The sequence below is a fragment of the Zonotrichia albicollis genome, chromosome 15 (assembly GCF_047830755.1).
Source record: "Zonotrichia albicollis isolate bZonAlb1 chromosome 15, bZonAlb1.hap1, whole genome shotgun sequence".
Lineage (NCBI taxonomy): Eukaryota > Metazoa > Chordata > Aves > Passeriformes > Passerellidae > Zonotrichia > Zonotrichia albicollis.
In genome coordinates this window covers 9385703-9407738 of record NC_133833.1, presented here as the reverse complement: position 1 = coordinate 9407738, position 22036 = coordinate 9385703, and the positions used below count along the sequence as shown (strand labels likewise).

The window sequence follows — 22036 nt, the reverse complement described above, 5'->3', positions numbered from 1 at the left end:
GTTATTTTTATAGCAGAGCCCTTAGTTCATGAACAGGTTCTTTGGGCCATGGCAGGGGACATCTCCCATCCCAAGGGAATCCCACCAGACCTCACAGTGCTGCCCTGTGCCCAGCAGGACCCACCTTCACCTCACACTGGGAAAAGAGGCGAGGGCAGGGACTGTGGTGCAGACAAAGGCCACACTTCAGTGTTAAATGCAATGTTGTTTGATACATGGTGCTCATACACTTTTTTTTTTTTGCTCTGGTTATCCCCATGCCTGCTCTGGAAGTAGAAAATGGGCTGAAAGCAGGCACAACCTGATCCCCTGATCTCAGGCACCCACTACTACCTTACCCTTTAGAAACAGATATACTTTCAGCACAGGGTTCAAGATGTCCTACTGGTTTATTATTTTAATTTTTTTTTTTTTTTGTAATTTCATCAGCTTCTTGAAAAACCTGTTTTTCTTTTATCCTGAGTCATTTCACAGGAAGAAACTATTGTTCTAAACTGTGACTCATCAGTTTGCATCACCACTTTCCAAACCCCTCAGGGCAACGTGGGCTTGGAAGCAGGGAATGGGAGCCAGCCTTTATTTACCAATAAATAGGCACTTCATTTCTGCATTGACTCATGGCTGGTTTGCTCCTGTTCCTCAGTGAACCTGGAGTTCTGTTTGCTTTTGTAATCTTTTTTTATGAGGAGCATTCACATGAACCACATCTCACTGCCAATCTTCTGATGTTTAAATACAAATGCTTGCAAGGAAAGTCAAGTATCTAAATGATAGAGCTGAAATACCTGGAAATATCAAGTTTATATAAACTGCCACAAGGCAGAAAACACAACTGTTGGTTAATGAGACACTTCTAATTACAAAAATTCATAGGGAAAAGGAGGCCAGCATCCAAATTATCCACTACACTGAAGCTCTTACACAGATCCTAACTATATATTTTTGAAATCTGAATCAAAGGAGCTCTTTTGGAGCTGTCACTGAGATACATCACCCCAGTCCAGCAAATGCAGCACCAGCAGCATGCAAGGGATGAACAAATTTTGAATAAGCAAAACTGAGCCCTGAGAGTTTAAAGGTGCAAAATGAAAGGTTTGATCCTGCTTTTCCTATGCACAAAAACCTGAATAATTCTCCTCCTGTTCTCCTGCAACTGAATAAGTACCAATAAAGAAAAGAAACTAAGACTTTTGGCAACATTTGTCCTTCTAACCCCATAGATGTCAAGATCAAATTATACTCAGCATCTTATCCTAAATACCTGATGCTGCAGTTCCCTGTGGGACATAAATCATGGCTCAAATCTCTTGCAGCTTGTAGCATTGAGTACTCCAGCAAAACTTGCCATGGTCCAGTTGGGCTGGGATTCATCTCAAGGGCAGGAGGAATGCACAGGGCCCAGAGCAGCATATTAACACTAATTATGTAACATATAACATATAACATTAATCATATTAACACTAATAATTGTGTGAATGGTTGCACTTGGTCTTAGAGGGTTTTTCCAGCCTAAACAAAATTCTATGATTCTGTGTGTCCAAGGCAAAGAAAAGCACAAGAACATAACTTGAAAGTGGGAATAAAACGAATGTTTAAACTATGACTAGGATGATTTCTTCTAAGTACCCCACAAGTGGGTTGCACATCATGATAAACTTAAACTGGGACATAAATTTCTGGCTTTCCCTAACAGTAAATAGCCAGTTAATGTGAAATTTTAACACATTTTTTTCTTGTCATCCTACTCTTCTATGCTGTCCTTTGTACACAATTAGGAAACTCATAGGAAAACCATTTAAAAGTAATTTCTAGTCAAAATTTCCACAGTTGTCACCGACACTTCACTGCTGGCAGAGCTGCCCAGCAAACACTATGGGGTATGGGTGCACTGGCAGGGGGGAATGAGCTGAACTTGGGGCTTGAGGGTTTTCTTTGGCTCTTGTGCAGTAGTAAGGTGCCAATCTAGGCTCCTCATTGAGTCCTTCCCATCAAGGCACAGCTTTCCACTGAGAACATTTCCAGTGCTGTGGAAGGTTTGTGGGCTAGAAGGCTGCTCTTTCCACTTCACCTGATTTTTTACTCAGCTCAAAAACCCACAAAATTTCTAAAGCTCCGGACTGGGAGCAGGCTATTCCCCAGGGGGACACAGCAACACAGGCTGCAGGGGTCAGGTGCAGTGCTGCAACACATGCCCTGTGGGCTGCATGGCACAGGAGGGAGAGGAAGGCACATGCTGCTGCAGGAGTTTGGGGGATGTTGTGTGTGAATGGAGGGGCACCATCTGTTTCTGAAAGGACTGTGCTCAAGCATTTGCTGAAAACGAGGTGGGAGTTTGATTGCCTCTTCTGCAAAATGAGAACATCAGAAATGGAGTAAATAAAAAGGACAGAGATTTGTTGGAGCAACTCCAGGCGGAGGCCACAAAGATGCTCTGAGAGCTGGAGCATCTCTGCTCTGGAGACAGGCTGAGAGAGCTGGGGTTGCTCATGCTGGAGCCAAGAAGGCTCCAGGGAGACCTCACAGACCCTTCAGGCACCTAATGGGGCTCCAAGAGACCTGGAGAGGGACTTCAGACAAGGGCATGGAGGGACAGGGTAAGGGGGAATGAGATCACAGTGACAGAGGGGAGGGTTAGACTGGATATTAGGGACAAACCCTTCCCTGTGAGGGTGGTGGGGCCCTGGCTGCAAGAGAGGCTCTCCAGGACAGGCTGTCCTGTCCCTGCTCAGGGCCAGGCTGGATGGAGTTTTGCTGTCCCTCCTTGCATGACTTTTTCACCCAGTTCCCAGGGCAGGCTTTGGGACTCCAGTGCCTGCACAGACAGGCTGCTCCTTGTCCCAGCAAGCACCTGCCCAGTGCCCTCCCACTCACTCCCTGTGGCAATGGGCTGGATCCCTGAAAGCTCCAGCCAAGGAGCAGGGTAGGACCAGCTCCTTCCCCAGCACAGCCTCATCCTGTGCAGCTCTGGTACCATATAATGAGTGCAAAAGTAAAGTCTCCATGACCCATTTCTCTCACATCTTTTTCCTTCTTTTGCAATCTTGAGATTTGCACTTTTTTATATTTTGCAGAAAGGATCCAAGTCCCAGCCACACATCTGTTTATTTCAGATCTGGAACATACAAAACAAGAATTATTGTGTTTTTTTTTCTAGATGCTGTCTTTGTCAAGTGCTCTTATGCCCACAAGGTGTCTGAGATATTATTACAGAAACTCACAGCATTTTCCCTCTTATCTGGTAACACACAGGATGCTTTTTTTGCTTTATTGCATGAACCTGCTTCCCTTTCACTAAACATCTTCCAGCAGCACAATGTTCAGCAGCAAATTTAAATTTGCTTTGTACTCCCAGAGAGGTGCAAGCAGTTGACCAGGTCAGCCAAGGACTTCACCAACCCCATCTCCATGGTGTGCATTTCATAATTTCATGTTTACAGAGACATAAATAGACTCATCCCTCAGTCACATGTGTGAGGATCTGTTACACATTCTTTACTGCAGTCAGACTCACAGCAGCTCAGTTAACTTCAACTACCCCCAGAGGAACTTTTTCGGTTTTCTTCATCTCTCACAAAATAATAATGGCAAACTTTGTGTAAACTTCATACTGCTTCTCTTTTACATTATGCCTGACAATGGCAGAATTTCTTCTTTGATAGAGGTGTCTCTTTCTCAGAATTTTTAAGCATCACAGTGTTGGAATAAAGCTCCCCCCAAAACAGCCCAGTGTGCCACTAACTGACACCAGGTTTGTGAGGTATCTCCAGCAGCTTCTGTGTGAGGGAGGCTTCTGTCACCCTGTTACAGACATGGGCAAACAGTGCCCACGTTAGGGAGGCACCATTTCCTTCAGGGCTGCTCTGAGAGCTCTTCTTGTTCAGGCAGAGCCCAAGCACAGCCCAATCCCTCCAGCCACCACTGGCACCACAGGGAAAACAACGACAGGAGCCCTTCCACTCACAAGGGTGATGAGGCAACATTAGCAGATGGAAAGCTCTGAGGCCCTGAAATGAAAGGCATCAAAAGCTCCAAAATATTACCGTAAGATTTCTCACTATGATGCAACATGTGCAATAAGAAACAGGGTCATAAGAAAAACAAGGGATATATTTTTTTAAATTATTATTTTACAATACTTGCTTACCAAATTTTTAATTGCAATTAAAAAGCAGACAAAAATAATTTGGCAAATGTAAACTAAGGAGAATGTATTCTTAAGGTTGGAAAATAGTTCTCTAACAGTAGGTTAACACACTCTCCTGTGGGCTACACTCAGTTTGATAAGTTTGAACTCTGTGGCAACCCCCACTGCTCAGTCCTACCAAGGGGGCCAATCCTAGAGCACAGCTGGATTCTAAGGATGTATCACTCACCTCTAAGATTATATCTTTCCATCTCATTTTAGAACTGCAACAAAGGAAAGGCAATTTTTTCCACGTTCAAAGAGTTTTCCAGATAGAGGATTTTTTTCCATACACCCATGAACAGAAATTGAGCAAAAATGAGACAGAACTATTACTATACCCACCCAAGAAAACCCAAACTCACTCCTAGATCATATACTGAGCACACTTTTTTTTCCTGATTTTGACGATTTCACAAGAACTACCTGTTTAAAACTCCTTCAAATTTCAAGCAAAATTTTATTTTCTATTCCAAATACTTGTGTTTCCAGCATAGGATGGGACAAGATAATAACAAACGCATCACTTTCACCTTTAGCTTTTCTTCTGCAGTTTATTTTATAAATTACAATTTTCAACATTTAATGCACTCACATTTCAGAACAGAAACACCAGTGCAAAGAGTGGTTTGTCCAAGTGCAAGAAGTTACACATCCCCACTGACCCCAGTGGATGAAGCCCCAATGTAACTCCTCAGTCCACGACCAACAACAGTGTGTTAAATGTGAGCACGTTGTAGTCAACAGAAACACTGGACTCTGGTTGGAAACAACCAAATACTTTGACAGGACCAACAAGAGAAGAACAATTTGACCTCCAGCACACCTGTGAATTCACTGGGATTGGAGACCACCTCCATCATTTTTCTGAACTGACATTATAAAAAGTGAATGCCAAATGTTCTTTATTTGATGCTCAGATCCAATTATCAAAACACAATAAAGCTCCCATGCATGCAGGTACTGTACTCCAGTGAATGCCACAGGTCACCTTTGGCACATCATAGTCAGGACCTGAACACAGAAATAATCCTGATCTGGCACAGGATGAATGAGAAAGCTTGGAGAGTTTGCCCATCTCCAATGCCAATAACTGTTGCTGAAAAATGCATTAAACCAAGACTGAAATACAGCAATCACCTCTCAGTTATACAATACATACTAGACCCCAATTTTAATTTTTTTTTTGAATTTTTAATTACATCCAAGCAAAAGAAATCCTCAACCCAGAGATGCTGGTAAATGGGGTCACTGCTGTGAAATACAGGCCAACTGTCAGTAGTAGTTAGTAGGATCTTAGAAATCTGCATTCATTTCTCTTAAGGAACTGTTGCAATGTAAAAACAAAATGAGACAATTCATAAATAACATCTTTATTAATGAGTTTTCTTTTTCACATTCTTTAAAGTGATGTTCAATTAAAATCTGCATAGTCAAGAGTGCAAAAAAAAAAAATCATAGAAGTCAGACCCAAATGTGAACACTACTTGTTTTGAAGCAAGACTGGCCATAGTCATAGGAATAAAATAGAAATAAATGGCCAGGGGGATATGGAGGGGGTGGGGATGAGAACCACCAGGAAAATTCTCATCAGTAAATTTGTCTATTAATAAAGTCTTCACACAAAGACACACAACACTCATTCACATTCATGTGCACAACAGAATGTAAACTACAGAAGAAAGGTCCTTCCTCTGCTGAATGAAATGAAATAGAGCAAGATTATTTATGTATTTCACTGAGCATTGATCACCTATTCCAACAACATACCCAGCTGGATAACACAAGGTCCAGGTTTCTCCATGCCCTTATTACAATAACACTTCAGCCACCATCCCAGAGCAGGAACCAGGGAACCAAAGGTGTTTCCACAACACTGGGAACTATTCTTAACACACACTTTTAAGCACCATCACCTCCCTTCCTTTTTAATTTTTAATAGGATTACCCCTTTCTTTAGTGCTGCTGTTCACAGTTGGTTGGAAGAGCAGGTGAGGAGGACCCTCCAAGCCCATGCAATGGCTCAGCCTGTGGAAGTGCAGCACAACATCTCCACTTCCAGCTTCATTTCCATAAGCACAGGCAACACAGTCCCAAATCCCTCACATCAACACCACAATGTGACTCTGCAAGTAGTACTTTTAATATTTACACCATCTAGTGATTCAGCTGTGGTTCTCTGCATTATAACCATCATCAGAAAAAGCTAGAGAAAAAAGCAAGAGGCACATCCCCTACATACTGGCTGTAGGTAGTGAAGACACACACTGTGCACACAGTGGTGAGAGGCCACTTCTTGCCTCCAGTCTGGATTTGTGCAGCAGAGACATCACTCCACAGCTGAGCATGAGTTAAAATGCAGAATTCTCTATGTTGGTCATTTGGAAAAGCCCTCCAATGCCCTCACACTGAGCTGCACCACACACAAACTGGGCTTAATGTTTTGCATGTGATTCTGCAGTAATAAACTTCATTTACAATTTATATTAGTTAGGTTCTGAATTATTCAAATGCACAATCTAGGACTGTGGAGAACTGATCATCAATATTCAATCATACCAGTTCAGGTTTGGGCAAGGAATAAGTCTCATTTATTTGCTTTGTGCCTACAGCCTTCAGATCTGAGATTCAAGCCCAGAGGTCAAAAGGAAGTTATTTGTGAAATCAAACCAGTCAGAAATACATTTGCTGCCATGGATATTGGAACATAAGGCCTAAAGTATTTTGCAGAAGATGCACAACAGGAAGTAATAGGATTCAGTACAACTTGCAGCAGTTTGTATTTGTACAAGGACAAAACAAACTACACAGAGAAACTCAAAGCCATCAGAGTGAAATGGTGACTCCAGGGCTGAAACCCCACATTCATTTGGCAAATTAGGAGTAAAACTTGCCCAGCACAAGAAAGCACTCACCACAGCTCCCGGCCAGCATCAATAAAATGTGCTGCAGCACCCTTTCTTCAAAGATAACCTGCTTTCTCCTTGGGGAACTCAGAAGCAGGGAAAAACAGTCAGAAACTGGAAAGAGGGACTCAATTTTACCACAGAAATAAGTGCCCTGGGCAGCCAGCAGCTGCCACACTGGTCAGGCTTCAGGGCAAAACCACATAAAAGGATCCATCTTGTCCTAAAAATAAAACTGCCCAATGAGTGTGAGCTGGTAAACCTGCAAAAGCAGCAATGGCAACCCCTTCTTTTTCCAGGAAATTTCATGGGCAAGTCTTCTGGTAGACCCAAAAATGAATGAAATTGGAAACAGGACATTTAGTGCAGTGGTATTCTTATTTCTTCAGAAAGAAACTGTATTTCTTGTGTCACATCAAGGATTTAATTCAAGAGACCAGTAGATTAAGACCACTTTTGTCATTAATTCAAGATTTACTTTGGCACAGCTAATTTAGACTTTTTGTATTTGTGCTAATTATAAGGGCATCACAGTGGATTTCTCCTTTACTATGGAAAATCCTAAAATAAATAGAATTTAGTAGTCTGAAAAAACCCACCTTATTCTAATCTACAACTAAACTACTTTGTGGCCTATTTATGTTTCAGGAAAATATCCCACATATTCAGATCAGCCTCACTAGTTAAGACACATTAAAATGAAACATTTCCCATTAAAGATGCCAAAAACTGGATTTAAATTTATTGCATGACGTTGCATAAGAAAGTGTATTATTGAAAACTGTAAGGCATCATGCAATTATCCATCAGCTAATTATTTATTATTCCTTGAAAGATGGTTATATACTCTAAAGTTATAAAACCAGTTTCAAAAAAGTACATAAAAAATTTAACATAAGCATTAAATATTTTTCACATGTTCATCGTTTTCAGCTGTTAAAAAGTGCATTCAAACATACTGTACTGGAAAGTTGCTCTGACCAAAAATGGTGCTGGAGACTCATTAAATTAAAAGCTGCAAAAGGATGTTGCATGGGATTAGAAAGCTCACAGGTTGTGTGTATTTAAACTTACAAACTTGCTCGAAATAATTTCGCAATCCTCACACTTACAATTTAGCATCAATGATAGAATTAGCTAAAAATGTGTATTTTTAAAATTGAACAGTCAAATGAATTCAAGTTACGTACACTGAGTGATCAGAAAGGAGCAGACATGGAGCCCAGGGCAGGGTGTGCTGCTGGGATCTGGCAGGCTCAGTTGATGTACTGGGCCATCCAGCGGAAGCCCTCCCCGTAGCCTTGTCTCTTCAGCACGCTGCACATGAACACCTCCAGGGGCCTGGCATTCAGGTCCTTCAGTGGTGTGCTGCCCTGCAGAGAGACACACACAGCCCCTTACAGCTCCTTGGAAATCAAACATGTCCTTACAGTGCCCTTATGAACAGCATCTATTCCACATGGACATCTGCTTCTGTGGAACGCCCCTACTTAACTTACAAATGCTCCTACTTACTTAACAAACTTCTGTTTGACACTGGAATTTTGGAAAATAAATTAATCTAAAATCATAGAATGGGTTGGGTTAGAAGGGATCTTAAAGCTAATCTCATTCCAGCCTCCTGTGATAGGCAAGGACCTTCACTATCCAACCTTCACCTATTGAACCTCCCACTATCTGCTTCTATGGAATGCCCCTATTTAACTTGCGTTTGACACTGGAATTTTGGAAAATAAATTAATCTAAAATCATAGAATGGGTTGGGTAGGAAGGGATCTTAAAGCTAATCTCATTCCAGTCCCCCACCATGGGCAAGGATCTTCATTATCCAACTTTCACCTATCCAACCTTCCACTATCCCAGGTTGCTCCAAGCCCTGTCCAACTGGCACAAAACCACTTCCAGGAATGGGGCATCCCCAGCTTCTCTGGGCCTGACACCTCCACAGAGAGACAAGAACAAGTGACCTTAAACCCAGTAATTTGTATGCAAGAGCACCATGCATGTTCTCACGTGCATCCACACTGGAGAGGGGATGTGAAACCAGAACAGAACAGCAGACATGCAAAGAGAATTTTACAGCTTATATTTGGTGTTCAGTCACAGTTCCCTGCTCTGTTTGCAACAGTTTTCCAATCAGATAAAAAAACCATTTGCTACAAATTTTAGGACTGACCAAAGCATGAATGCCATATGCTTGCTTGCCAAAATCAGCACAGTGCAATAAAGCTGCTGTTCAACTGGAGATTCACTGTGGTGTCAATCTTCATTAAATACATGTGGTGGAAAGACCAGAAAACAAGAGGGCAAAATGCAACAAACAAGAAAATAAAGATTTCTTCTTGTCTGACCTAAACTATGACTGGCACTGAACTTAAAGGGAGGCACCTAAGAGTGAATAAGCAAAGATGAATTGCAGGGCAGGTGCCCTGAGCAGAGCTGGTCAGCTAAAGGAGAAAATCTGAATCTACAAATCTGCCTTGTTGCTACGGATGCCAGTAGGAACTTTCTCTTTTCCACAACCTACAAACTTAGACTTCTACAATGGTGTAAATCTAAGCTTTAGGCAAATATGTTAGGTAGAAAATTATTAAAGCTTGCACTTGAAATGAGAAAGATTCTATTCAGTTTTCTCTCATAATTCACTCTATCACTATAGCCTCTGAAAACTGTTTAAAAATAGTGCATAAGAAAGTTGAAGTAATAACTAACTATTATTCTAGACACAAATGCATTTTCTCTGAAATAATAATAACTAAATAATAACTAAAAATTATTCTAGATACAAATGCATTTTCTCTGAAAAAATGTGGCATTAAATACAATGTAAAAAGTTATAGTAGACATACATTTAACACACACACAAAGAGACTCTGGGATTCATTCTATATACTGTTATTATGTACTAAGTACTTCATAAATTAGAAAAACATTTCTTTTGTATAGCTGGAGCAAACCAGAGTCAACACACAAATAAGGCAAATAACTGCAAAAAACAAGCAAAAAACCTCACCAAAAAAAAACCCCCCAAAAAAACCACAAAGCAAGCAATACCTTTCCTGTTGTCTGGCCATACAGACCAAACGTCTCTCGTAACCTCTCTTCACTGATGGCTTCAGGTCTGTCAATCTTGTTACCAAGAATGAGGATAGGCACATTAGCAATAGTTTCATCTGTCATTAGTGACTGCAAAGGAATGGAGAAAGGAGGACTGATTAATTTAAAATACAGAAGGTCAAATCACTACTACTCATTTACAGGTGACAGCAGAGGTCTGTTGGGTATTTGAGCTTAGTTCTTACAAGTTCAAACTTCCAAAAGTTTATTTAAACTTACATCAAGTTCTTCTTTTGATTCAAGCAATCTTTCATGATCTGCACAGTCCACCAAGAACACAACACCATTAATTGCAGGCAGATAGTTTTTCCACACTCTGCGAGCTACAGGGAAAATAAGAAATAAAAATAAAAGGAAATTATCCCCAAATAGCAGAGTGATGCACATTGGTAATTAAAAAGCAACAGGTGCATGTGGGTTTATTAATTTGATTTTTTAAAAATTCTTAGCTTATGTTGCCAGTCTTTGGAATGCAATTCATGTTTTACAAAGCTTGAAATAACAGAACAAAATCATAATTCACTCTAATGTTATCACTGTTCTATCCCACATGAATGCTGATGTGTGGAAATGATTTTTGATTCCCCAAGAATTATGTCAACAAAGGTAAGTCTGAAGGTAAATGCAAGGAATTCAAAGTACAGAACTCCTCCTCACAGTATTAGTCAAAAGTTTCTGCTCTACTGCAGCTCTTGCTAAATCATATTTGTGATTTGTGATAAATGGTGGAGATGGGCAAAAGAGCAGCCAGTGTCACAGAAGAGTTTGGGACGTCAGTCTCTGCAGCAGGGCCGTGTTTCTGATTGGAAGCAAACTCCAGCCCAGTTCAGTGAGCTTGAGTGAGCAACACACTCTCTTACCTTGAGCATGTCCACCCAGATCGAAGGTAGTGAAAGTCATGCCAGCAATTGTCAGCTCTTCTGAAGCTGGAAATACACAGAATTATGTTCTAGGTGAAGATTATGCAGTGCTTTGGAAAAGTCTGGCCTTCTAGCACATAGATTTTACTTTCTTTTGGTTCTTTACAGTATTGTGTTATTCAAGAAGAACATGAGAGTAATACATTCTCTCAAAATCAATGGCACATTCATGTATCACCAAAATGTTATTAACCATTAAAGCATGTGTGAAATATCTACAATGCTAAGAAGAGCAGAGTAGTCCTACATTATTTATCCCTCATGTTACACAAACAACAGTTGGCTCTGACATCTGGTTTGCAAAAAAGATTTTGCATTTGGCATTTTGTTTTCAATACTGTTCAAGGCTTCTCCTTTTCACATCCTTTCCCAGTTTCTCACCTCCTTACTAGACTTCCCCAATCCACATTTTCAACCTGTTGAACTTTTTCTCCTGCAAGGTTACCAGGATAACAATTGCACAGCAACCTCTGAGACACAAACACTGATTTTCTAATTATACAGAGAAGCTGGTCCCAAAAATTGCAAGTCCCTATTTCTTGCAGCTTCTATAGTACAAACTCTCTGCTTCATTGTTCTGCTTGATATTCACCTCCTAATTTTAAATATAACACTATGAACTATCCTACACACACTGTTTTTTAAGATTACTTGAACTATCCATGGATTGCAATCCCAAAAATCTCGTATCTCCCCAGTTACACTGGTGGTCTTAGATCTGGCATAATCAGATCCTGCTTTTCCTCAAATGCTTTCTAGCTAAGGAGCAGCACTGTGAACTTACTGGGGTGTAACGTGGGGACGTGCTGTCCCAGTCTGTCATCTTTGAGCATGTGCAGCAGTGTTGTTTTTCCAGCATTGTCCAGTCCAAGAAACACTAGTTTGCCTGATTTCTTGTACAGTCCTAGAATAAAAAATGACCTAGTGATTAATCAGTTCAACAGAGTTCATTTCCAGCACTAGAGATGATTTTGCTCCTAGGAACAAAGTGTTCAGTCACGGTACAAAATACAGACCAGGCACATTCCAGCACACCTTTATCAGTGCCCTTTATCCACGCTGTACAAATGGCATTCCCACTTACCACAAGGCTGCTGCACCAGGTAACATGCAGCTTACAGGATGCTTGGCAGGACAGGCACAAATTGGTGTGAACGTGTCAATCATGGAATGCATTCCATTAGCTTAGGAAAAGCTGACAGAACAGGACTAAATGCTACCAGTGTAGTTTACTCTGCCCCAGCAAAAGCACAGTTCTGCTCACAGGTGGTGGAGAGATGGGCACAGACCCAGCACTAACAGCAGGCTCTGGATCATGGACCAATGTGAACCTGAACTCTGTTCACCTACCATCAATTACAGCAAAACACTCGTCTGAGACAAAAAAGAAATTCAGACTTCAATCACAATAATACAGAGAAATTGGATTCAACATCAATAATCATAATTTGTGAATTAATTCTTTAATATTGTCTAACACACTGTTTGGACAAAAAGTAACTTTCAGCCACATCCCCAGGAAAACTGTTGGCTACATCTTGAATGGCATTGTCAGGACACTTCTGACACACTTTGTCCCATGTGACAATGCTTTCTTAACAAGAAATTTTATTTTCATTGGTTGTCATCTTTATAAAAATGTCTTCTGCCCTTCTTCTCCCTCTCCACTTGTAACCCCAGAAATGCAACAGTTGCTGTGAAGGAGAGGAAAGATTTTTTAAAACACAAACACCATATTTCCTTAAATTGGAGATTATCGAAGGGCAATTCTCTTACAACTTGTCAACACTGTATCCTCTGCCAGAATTAGTTTTCACTACTTCAAACTCATTGATATTCAAAGGAAAAAGATAAATTAAATTTAAACCAAAAAATCAATCCTGTTCTGTACTACAAAAAACCCCTATTTTCTGTAATGTGCTATGCTCCTGTGTGTTGGGGTGTTGAGCCAGCCCTGCTGAGGCTGCAGCACTGCAGGGACAGAGGTGCCTCTGCCCAGCAGACCTTTACACCACTGCTGTTTGCTCACCTCTGCCTTTGAGCTAATCTCTGTCTTTGAGCTAATCACATTCCAGCTGGACATGTTTTGTAACTTGCAGGAATGAATATTCTCTCCTATTCATCGTTATTTCATTAATGATCTTTATTACTCCAGGTCCTGCAGTGTCTTCATAGTTCTTTCATGTACAACAACTTTCACTTCCCAAACTCACCTTCTCACATGCCCATATATACACTAACTAATAAACTGTGGAGTAGAGGAAGTGTTAATGGTTACAGAGAAAGAAGTGGACAAACATTTTCATATACTAACTTACATCACAGGAGAGACTCCAGTTCACACTCACCTTATGAGTTAAACAAAACTCTCCTAACCAATAGGAAAACAAAAATATTTTTCCCTCTCTCAGCCTGCAGATCCAGGAGTCTTTGCTTTCCAGTCAGATGTTGCTGCTTGCACCACAACATTTCAAGCTTCCCAGGTGTCTTTCAGAGAAACACAAGACTAACAAGCAGCCATACTTCAGCTCCTGGCTACACCAAGACCTGAGGTTTTATATATACATACAAACTAAAAAATGTTTTTGCGCCTCCCAGAAGTATACTTGTGCAAGTTGTTCTTCCTAAAGTGATCTCATTAACCTTCTGACAGACAGCACAGGGAACTGTGGGCAGTTTCCCAAATGTGATGATCTGTCTTTTTCAACTCTAACTACAACTGAGAACACAAAGAGAAACTGTTTCTTTTAGAAAAAGAGAGACATAAAAGAGGGAGCTGCTTCAAGCTCCTCTGTCTTTCAGCAGAATTAGCCTTTGGTTGCACAGGAATGGAAGAGCAGGCCAGTGTGCAGTAATCACTGTGCAGCTAAGGAAGAAGAGATAAGATTAGTCAACTTAGTTAAAATTTCACTGGCTAACATTTTGATAGCAGGCCAAGGGTCTGACATTCAGTGCAAAACTTTAAACTTTCAACTGATAAAAGGTAGGTGGCACAGCTTGCTATGACTTCTTAGCCTCAAATGCTTTTTGACCACTTCAATAAAATCCTTTCAACTTGGAAATTGTGTCTTTTACCTATGTGATCTACAACTTCTGAACCTTTTTTTAGTATCCTAACATTAACTGAATCCTAACATTAATTTTCCTCATGGTTGTGGGGTTTTTTCATCTTGGACCGATATGGATTGAAAACATTTTGAACAGGGAATAATTTTCTGAGGTTCTTGAGTAGGTGCCAGTGAAGTTTCACATTAATTTCTGTGGCACAGAACAAAACCTCACAGAACAAGGTGCTGCTGAACACAAGAAAGGGTTTCAATATCTGACACTAATTTTTTGCAGACAGTCCCTCCTATTTGGATTCTGAAATGACAGCCTCATGTGCAAAAGAACTGAATTAAATAACTGAGTTCAGTTCTTTACAGCAGAGAAAAATCAGGAGGAGACCCATAAGAGCCAAATGAATTACACCAGCTTAAATGTAGTATGATTAGAAAAGTCTGACCTTTTATGATCATGAAATAAAATGTAATTTTTTTCAGGAAGGGTTAATGTAAGACAGAGTGGAGAGCACACTCTGGAAATGCTCAGTATTGATAAGTGAAACTTTTGTTTGAGTGTTGCTGAATGTACACCAAACCAAATATTATTATTTACCCAGCAGTCTTATTTGAAGATAACAGAGGTGAGCAGATATTTTACACAAGAATAGCAGAAAGGAAAAGCCCCAAACAATAATGACTTACCTAAAAACTGCAATACACTACTGAAACCACTGTAAATCCAATCAAATAGGAACATATCTGAATCTTAGTCTGAAATAAAGAGAAAACATAATACATTTAAATTCTGTCAGAATAACACATTAAGCATCATAAAATATTTATAGGTAACAAAAATAATTTAAAATCCTGTTTAAAAATAAAAAATTAGTTTTGGTAAACTATATCATAGACCAGTTAAATGACAATAGCAAAGATTTCCCCCTCCCTTGGGAAAACACTACATGGACTGAAGTCTTTGCGAGAAGTAAACATAATTTTATCCAAAGTACAATTTGTTGAAGGTATGTGATGATCCACTGAAGATTTTAAACAGGATTTTCACTTTTCAGAGGGGAAAGGTGGCACTTAGGGCACTAGAGGGATATCAGTGCAGATTTAGGGCTCCAGCCACCCCTGGGAGCTGCTGGGGTTCAAAGTGGAGGCAGCAAGAGGTGAAGAAGTTTTGCAGAATTAAATCTAGAGAAGTTTGATACCAAATAAATCCTTGTTCACACAGAACCTGACTGTTTGGCTTGTTATGGAAAACAATTACCTAGCACAAAGCACTGTAACTATCCTTCAAAGACAGTGAGCTCCTGTATTGCCCTGCACAGGCTGCCACAATTCAAACCTTAAATGCAAAAGTTTTCTTTAAAAAAACGCACTTTTTCCCCAGTGAATTCCTTCAGCTTGGATTCAATAACAAGCTGAGCTAAGTGCCCATACTAGGTTCATTGAGTAGCCATGAGTGATGAATTTTCTAGCTTTCATCTTAATTTCCTCATGATCTAAAGTGAAGATAATCACAGAATCACTGAGGTTGGCAAAGACCTCTAAGATCATTGAGTCCAACTGTTAGGCCAACACCTCAGTGTTCAACACTTAAAGCAAGTCCCCAAGGCCACATCCATGGGACTTCTGAGTGTTTACAGAGGTGGTGGAAGCCGGTGCCAGGGCTTGGCCACCCCTTCAGCAAAGAAATTTTTCCTAATATGCAATCTGAATCTCTGCTGGCACAACTTGAAGCTGTTTCCTCCTGTCTTGTCACTTGTCACCTGAGAGAAAACACCAACCCTGACCTGGCTACAACCTGTCAGGGAGCTGTACAAAGTGATGAGGTTTCCCCTGAGCCTCCTTTCTCCAGGCTGAACCTCATCAAACTTGTGCTCTAAATCCCACTGAAAGCACCAGTTTGACACAGTGAACTGTGAGCATTTTAGTTCTCTTGGAGACTACAGGGCAACATCCTTAGAAGCCTTTAGCAGCGAATTCCTACTGGAATACATGACCCCTGTGGACACTGGAGTCTGGCTGCCCTGGAAAAACTGGGCTGCACTGCTAAACACAGCTGGGAGAGGAATCCACACTGCTACAGGGGCTCACCACACTTGTTCAGAAGCTGCCTTGGGGCATCGCAAGAGGACTTCAGGGCAGCTCTGAGCCTAGAGCACAGCACACAGGAGTCAACACACAGGTCTGAACCAGCCCAAAACCCAGGCATCCATCACAGCAGCTACAGTCATGACAGAGTTTCTTTGCTATGCAACAACAGGTACATCATACAGAGCTAATGTGGAAAGAGGAGTGGATATTTAAATGACCTTTGCTTGCACTGGAACAAAATCTGTTCAGATGACGAAGCACCAGGTGTCTTGGTTTCGCCACAGCTAACCCTTAAACCTTTAACCATGACTCTGAACAACACAGCAGCTGCAACAGGCACAATTTTTAAGAATACCAATCAAATATGCTTGTCAATGCATAAACACCCAGTTACACAATGTCATGACTGAAACTGTCCCTTGCACGGCTAAAAATCAAAGGTCAAGAATAAGCAAACATGGCAGAACACACACGTCAGCAGATTTATTTATTGCTTGAGCAAAATAGCAATGGAGAAAAGCCTCTGTGGGGCTTAGGGAAACCATCGACTCAAATAACCTGCAAATCAGGGCAAACAGCGTGATGTAAGAGAAGTGCTCAGATTACTGAGGTGAGAATAACTTCAGTGTTCAGTTGTATTAACCTGTTCCATCTATTACACTTAGGTTTACAAAAAACATCAACCAAAACAATCTTCATGCACTACAGAAAAAGTTTAAGGGGTGAGATTTAATGTGAGAACAGGATAACTCTACAAACACAGCTGAAGTGGCATTAATACAGGTTCAATTTCCATCACCATAAGAAAAATGGTGCTGGAAACAGAGCTACCCAAATCCTCCCAGAACAACCTCCATATCAGCTGGCAGCAGTTAAAGGAAAACACTTTCAAAATGGGAAAAAAATGAACAGCTAATTGTAAAGGCACACAGGTAATATTTGAATAGCGATATTAAATCTGCTCTTATCACATAGGAAAACTTTATAATTCAGAGCTGTGTCAAATCAAAGCATTACAAACCAGAGTGGCTCTGCTCTGGTTGAGAGTTATGCTGAGAGCAAATTCAGGGAAGAGCTGAAGCTGTTGAATATATACAGACTCAAACTCTCAGCCTCACGTTAAAAACACCACAAAAGCAGAACAATGAGGACTCAGCAATCACTGTTCACAAGCCATGATGGAGATGAAGGTACTATTTTAATGTTATTTCAAGGGTTGATTTGAAAATAATCCACTGGAAGCAGACAAAAGCTTTGAATGAAAAGCTGTGCTGGACCAAGACAGTTTTTTGATATCAACTGCTTTTACAGACATCACCAGCTCACTGTGTCTCCACTGCAAAGACACCAAAGTTAACTTTCTAGTATCACTTCAGTGACACATGTCTACCCCGGAAAAACATCCCCTTCAACCCTGGTCAATGTTACTCCATCCGCAAAGCATCAGCCAGTAACTCCTGTGCAGCCATTCCACCACTCCACAGACCAAGGATCTGGGTTCACTCACTGAGACTGAAGAATGAGGAATTCCCCACAGTGGCTCTGGTAACACCGAGCCAGCCTCCTGAAGGGAAAGCTGCTGACAGCAAGCAAACTCACTCACAACTCTTTTATCTTCCGAAAGCCAGGAAATTTTTTCCTCCTACACTCAACTAGTGTTTTTCCTAGCTAAAAATTCATCATTTCACTTCCAAACCTTAGGACAGTGCTCACTTCTGAAGGCTCTTGAAGCCAAGGTAAGAGACAATATCAGGCTTTTAAAGAGCATTTTAAATGCCTTTATGGGACAATGAGGAAACAGAAACCAGTGACGCCCATGAGAACAGCTCTGCATGAACTGGGAACACACTGTGCTACACCTGTGTGGGGACTGTCAGCAAAAGAGAAGAGATCTCAGTCCAGCCTGAGAGCACCAAACATCACTTTCAGCCACAGCTCAGTCTGAAACCACAACCTGCAAGCAATGGCTTAAAGCCTACTGCCAAGGGTGTATTTTTAGTTTTTCAAGCAGGATGGAAACACGATAACTTGAAAGCTGTAATTTCACACATGATCACCATAACATTATTAAATATTACCACATGCAACAAAAGTAAAAATCTCTAGGAAACTCAGTGGATAAACTGAGATTCTACAACACAGTTTATTCTTTGATTTGAAACTGCACTTGGATTTTGTATTTTAAGAGCTAAGGAAAGACATAGTTAGAAAATTAGGTAAAAGCGTAGACTCTCTAAAAGTATTTTGATAATTTTTTGACAGCAACTAATTTTTGAGCCAGCAGAGTTTGCCTATGAGAACAGCACTACAACCCACGAGTTCCCAAGGGCAGCTGGTGCAGAGGTTTCGGCAGCCCTGGCTCACAAAGCCCAGCTGTCAGAGCACATCCTCGCTGCAGGGCTGCCGAACATTCACTGACAGGGAACAAAACCCTTAAAAGCAGTAACTTCTGAAGACATAACAACACTTCAAACAAGCATTGCCCGGTCGATACAAGGCGGCAGACGGCCCAGGGATGCTGCAGGGCACCCGTGGGTTACGGGGTTCCTTAACGCCCCTCACCAACACAGACCCCCGGAGGCAGCGCTGCTCGGGACCTGCGAGCACCGTGACAGCCCCAGGACCGGCTGGTGCCGCCAGCGGCCCGAGCAGCCCAGGGCAGTGCCGGGGGCAAGAAAGGAGGCGACAGAAGGAATAGGAGGGAAGGGAGGGGAGCGGCCGGCCCCGGGCCCCGCGCAGGCCGCAGCTCGTCGGGGCGCGCTGGGACCCCCAGGCAGGCCCAGCCGCGGCCCGGAGGCCGCTCCCGGCAGGACACGGGAACGGCCCAGCGTCCTGCTAGGGAGAACAGACCCCTCACCGCCCGCCCCGCTCACCCGGTACCGCCGAGCCTGAGGTGCTCCGGGACTTGGGTAGCACCGACACCGACACTCACCCTGGCTGCGCCCGCTCCGCCCCCCGCCGCTCCTTCCGGCACCGGCACCCGCGGCGCACACACTTGGCTGGGCTCGTCTGCGTTCGGATGGACTCGGCTCTGTCCGGATGGGCGGGCGTGGTCTCTACGGGGTTGCCTTCGGCTGGGTTCGGCTGGGCTCGCCCCGGTTCGGTGTGACTCGGCCGTGTTCGGCTGGGTTCGGTTCGGTGTGACTCGGCTCCGCGGCTCCGCCCCTCCGCGTGCCCGCCCAGCCCCGCCTCCGGCCCCGCCCCTTTCAGCCGCAGCGCCTCTCCCGGAAGTGCCACGTGTCCGCAGTGCGGCTGCGCGCGCCGCCCGGCAGTTCCGGTGGGTCCGTCCCCCCCGCCCGGCCCGGCGCCGCCACACGGGCGGCACCGAGCGCAGCCGGCCGAGCCATGGCCCAGCCCGCCGGGGCCCCCGCCGGCCAGCAGCCCTACAGCAACGGTGAGTGAGGGGCGGGCTCGCGGGGCTCGGCGCGGGATAGGGCCTGGCGGGCACGGTTCCCGCCGCGGGGCTCTTCCCCCGGGCCCAGGCCGCCCTTCGCCCCGGGGCAGCGGGGGCCGGGGCCGGTGCCCGTGGGCAGAGCGCGGGGAGGGGGTTCTGGGGACGGGTGCTGGCTCACACCCGGCTGAGCTCGGCGGGGCAGCCCGGACGCCCGCTGCCGGGCTAAACGGGGCGGAGAGCAGGAACGGAGCGGCGGCGGAGCCGGCACTGCCGGGACCCCGGGGCGGCCGGGCCGGTGGGAGCGGGGCCGAGGTGACCCTGCCCCCGGTGTCACTGAGAAAAGCACAGAGCCACTCATCAGACAAAATAAAGCTTCATTGTGATGTATTTTAATGGCAGAAGTATCCCAGAGTCCATCTGTGTGTCGGTATGAACGGCAGCGTCTCTCACAGAGCCCCTGTCCGTGCTGCACGGGCTGGCCCGGGCCGGCCCTCAGCCCCGGTGGGTCCCTGTCGGTGACACGGGTGACACAGCCGAGGTTTGACCCTTTGGAACGGGGCTGTACATGTGGCACTGTGGTTATCGCTGAGCTCAGCCCGCGGCGCTGCGGGGCTTTCTTATCTTGTCATTCCCGTAAAGCCGACATTATCTGCTTCTGTGTGCTGCCAGCTGCGAAAGTCTTCATTACTTTCTTCCCCTCAAAATGCGTTTCTTTACAACGAGATGCTGAAGGTGAAACTGAGCTTACTAGCCGGTGTTTTAATATAGGAATAAAAAATGCAGGGCCAGCCTCGTCTCTGTGTCTGTTTTCGTGGCATGTGTGCAAATCTGTGCTGATGGAAGTGACTCCTGATTTCACATACACATCCTCTGCACTTGCTGCCTTAATTATACACTTGTGTGTTTCAGTAGCTGTGCTGCATCATAAGCAGTTCAGTTATAATGAGATCTTTTGATTTTTCTTCCCCCTCCTCCTGCACAGTGTGTTTATTGCTTTTCTTCAAAGTCATCAGCAAAACGACAATTTGCAATTAACTGTGTAGCTGCTTCTAGGGTCAAGGGAGTGGGAAGAGAATGAATATAATGTGGAGAGAGAGGCTCTGTCCTGGAGAGGCTGTACAAAGGGAATGTTAGCTAATGGAGTAACTGAGTGGGATGATTTACCGACTGGCATGGCTTTATGTTTGCTCATTTCCCTAGTGTCAGATTAAACACATAATGGAAGTTATGGAGAGGCAGCCGAGAAAGAGGAATTTCAGGCTGTTCAGCTGTCAGGTGTATGAAAAATAAAGAACTGAAATGTAGAGTTATGCAAATTAAACAGTAGTTACGGTGTGTTAGAGATAAGGCTTGGTTTGCTGGCCTTTGAAATAAATCAAATTGTTCAAGCATGGACTGTTCATAGCATTGTTTAAAATGTGTGTTGAGAGGATGCTGTGATCCTTGCTCTTTATACTGACACCAGAGCTTTATAAAACAGTTTTGGGGGTACTGAGTGCTGTGGTGGTGCTTGCAGTGGTCTGTGAGGAAAGCAGACTGTCAGCAGGATGATAAATTGTTCTCCAGCTGTCAGCCCTGCCTTGCAACTTGTTGCTTGCTGAAGTGTTTGCAGGTAACTCCCCGAGCTTGCATGGCCACCAAGGCAGTAAATTGTCACAGCAGCACCGTGTGCTGCCCGGGAAATTGTTTAGCACAGAGCTTTGGGTTGCTTAGCAACAACCTTCCTCTCCTTCATCTCTGTTTGTCTTTTAATAGGACCAGTATTCTGTACTCATTTAATTGCAGGTGTCTAATTTGCTTTCCAGTTGATAGATCTGAAGTGCAAGCAAGAAGGAGAAACAATTCTTTTAGAATGTTTTGCTCTTCTCATGTGGTACCTTAGCATGGTGCTTTGATGTCATGAGGTGCTTTAGGAGCTGTTGGGTTTGGAATCCAGTGGGTCAGACTCAGGTGAAGTGGACACTGGTGGTGACTGATTCCACAGCATCTGTTGGGATGTAACTTATCAGAGTGTTTATCCTTGCATCTCCCTGGAGCTTGGAGAATTTGTGGCTGGCAAAAGTGATGTGCTGAGTGACTGGCTTGGAGTAGGGGACAGTGAAATTCTGTGTGGCAGAAAACACAACTTGGATCCTGCCTGTCCACATTAGTACTTTGAGCATTTCATAAAACCATCAAGCGACCTTCATACATATTCTGGTGCTATTCCTGATCTCTCAGAAACATTAAATGGCCTTGTGTTGTTGCAGAGGAGACTTTTGATGTTAAATAGGTGGCCTTTCTTCTATCACTAATTCATTTCTGTGGTCTCCAAGTGTTGGCTGTTTTGCTGCTGTACAGATGAAATAGCTCTTCAGTCCACACAGAAT

At 43.3% G+C, this 22036-nt stretch overlaps 2 protein-coding genes across 3 annotated transcripts in view; one reads left to right on the top strand and one right to left on the bottom strand.

Moving 5' to 3' along the window:
* Positions 1 to 5534: 5534 nt before the first annotated feature.
* On the bottom strand, positions 5535 to 19459 carry SAR1B (secretion associated Ras related GTPase 1B). Of its 2 annotated transcripts, none has more exons than XM_074552495.1 (7): positions 19147 to 19459; positions 14873 to 14941; positions 11911 to 12030; positions 11067 to 11132; positions 10426 to 10529; positions 10144 to 10275; positions 5535 to 8462 (listed from the first exon to the last, which is right to left on the bottom strand). In XM_074552495.1, the coding sequence occupies exons 2-7, from the start codon at positions 14925 to 14927 to the stop codon at positions 8346 to 8348; spliced, it is 594 nt and encodes a 197-aa protein (XP_074408596.1). In that variant the 5' UTR covers positions 14928 to 14941; positions 19147 to 19459; the 3' UTR covers positions 5535 to 8345. The 2 variants fall into 2 exon arrangements, with proteins under 2 accessions (XP_074408596.1, XP_074408595.1); XM_074552494.1 differs by having other exon boundaries at positions 19206 to 19459.
* The window catches only part of SEC24A (SEC24 homolog A, COPII coat complex component), a 20903-nt gene continuing 18284 nt past the window's right edge, over positions 19418 to 22036 (top strand). The window contains exon 1 of the mRNA XM_074552491.1: positions 19418 to 19667. Within this exon, the coding sequence (XP_074408592.1) occupies positions 19619 to 19667 (49 nt within the window). The 5' untranslated portion in view covers positions 19418 to 19618. The remainder of the gene's footprint in view (positions 19668 to 22036) is intronic.

Excerpts from the sequence above, each read along its gene's own strand:
- SAR1B (XM_074552495.1), bottom strand. The coding sequence starts at position 14,927 with ATGTTCCTATTTGATTGGATTTACAGTGGTTTCAGTAGTGTATTGCAG. Across the intron at positions 11,133-11,910 it reads CGTCCCCACGTTACACCCCA|CTTCAGAAGAGCTGACAATT; the intron begins GTAAGTTCACAG and ends GTGTATTTCCAG. Across the intron at positions 8,463-10,143 it reads ATGGCCAGACAACAGGAAAG|GGCAGCACACCACTGAAGGA; the intron begins GTATTGCTTGCT and ends GTCTCTCTGCAG.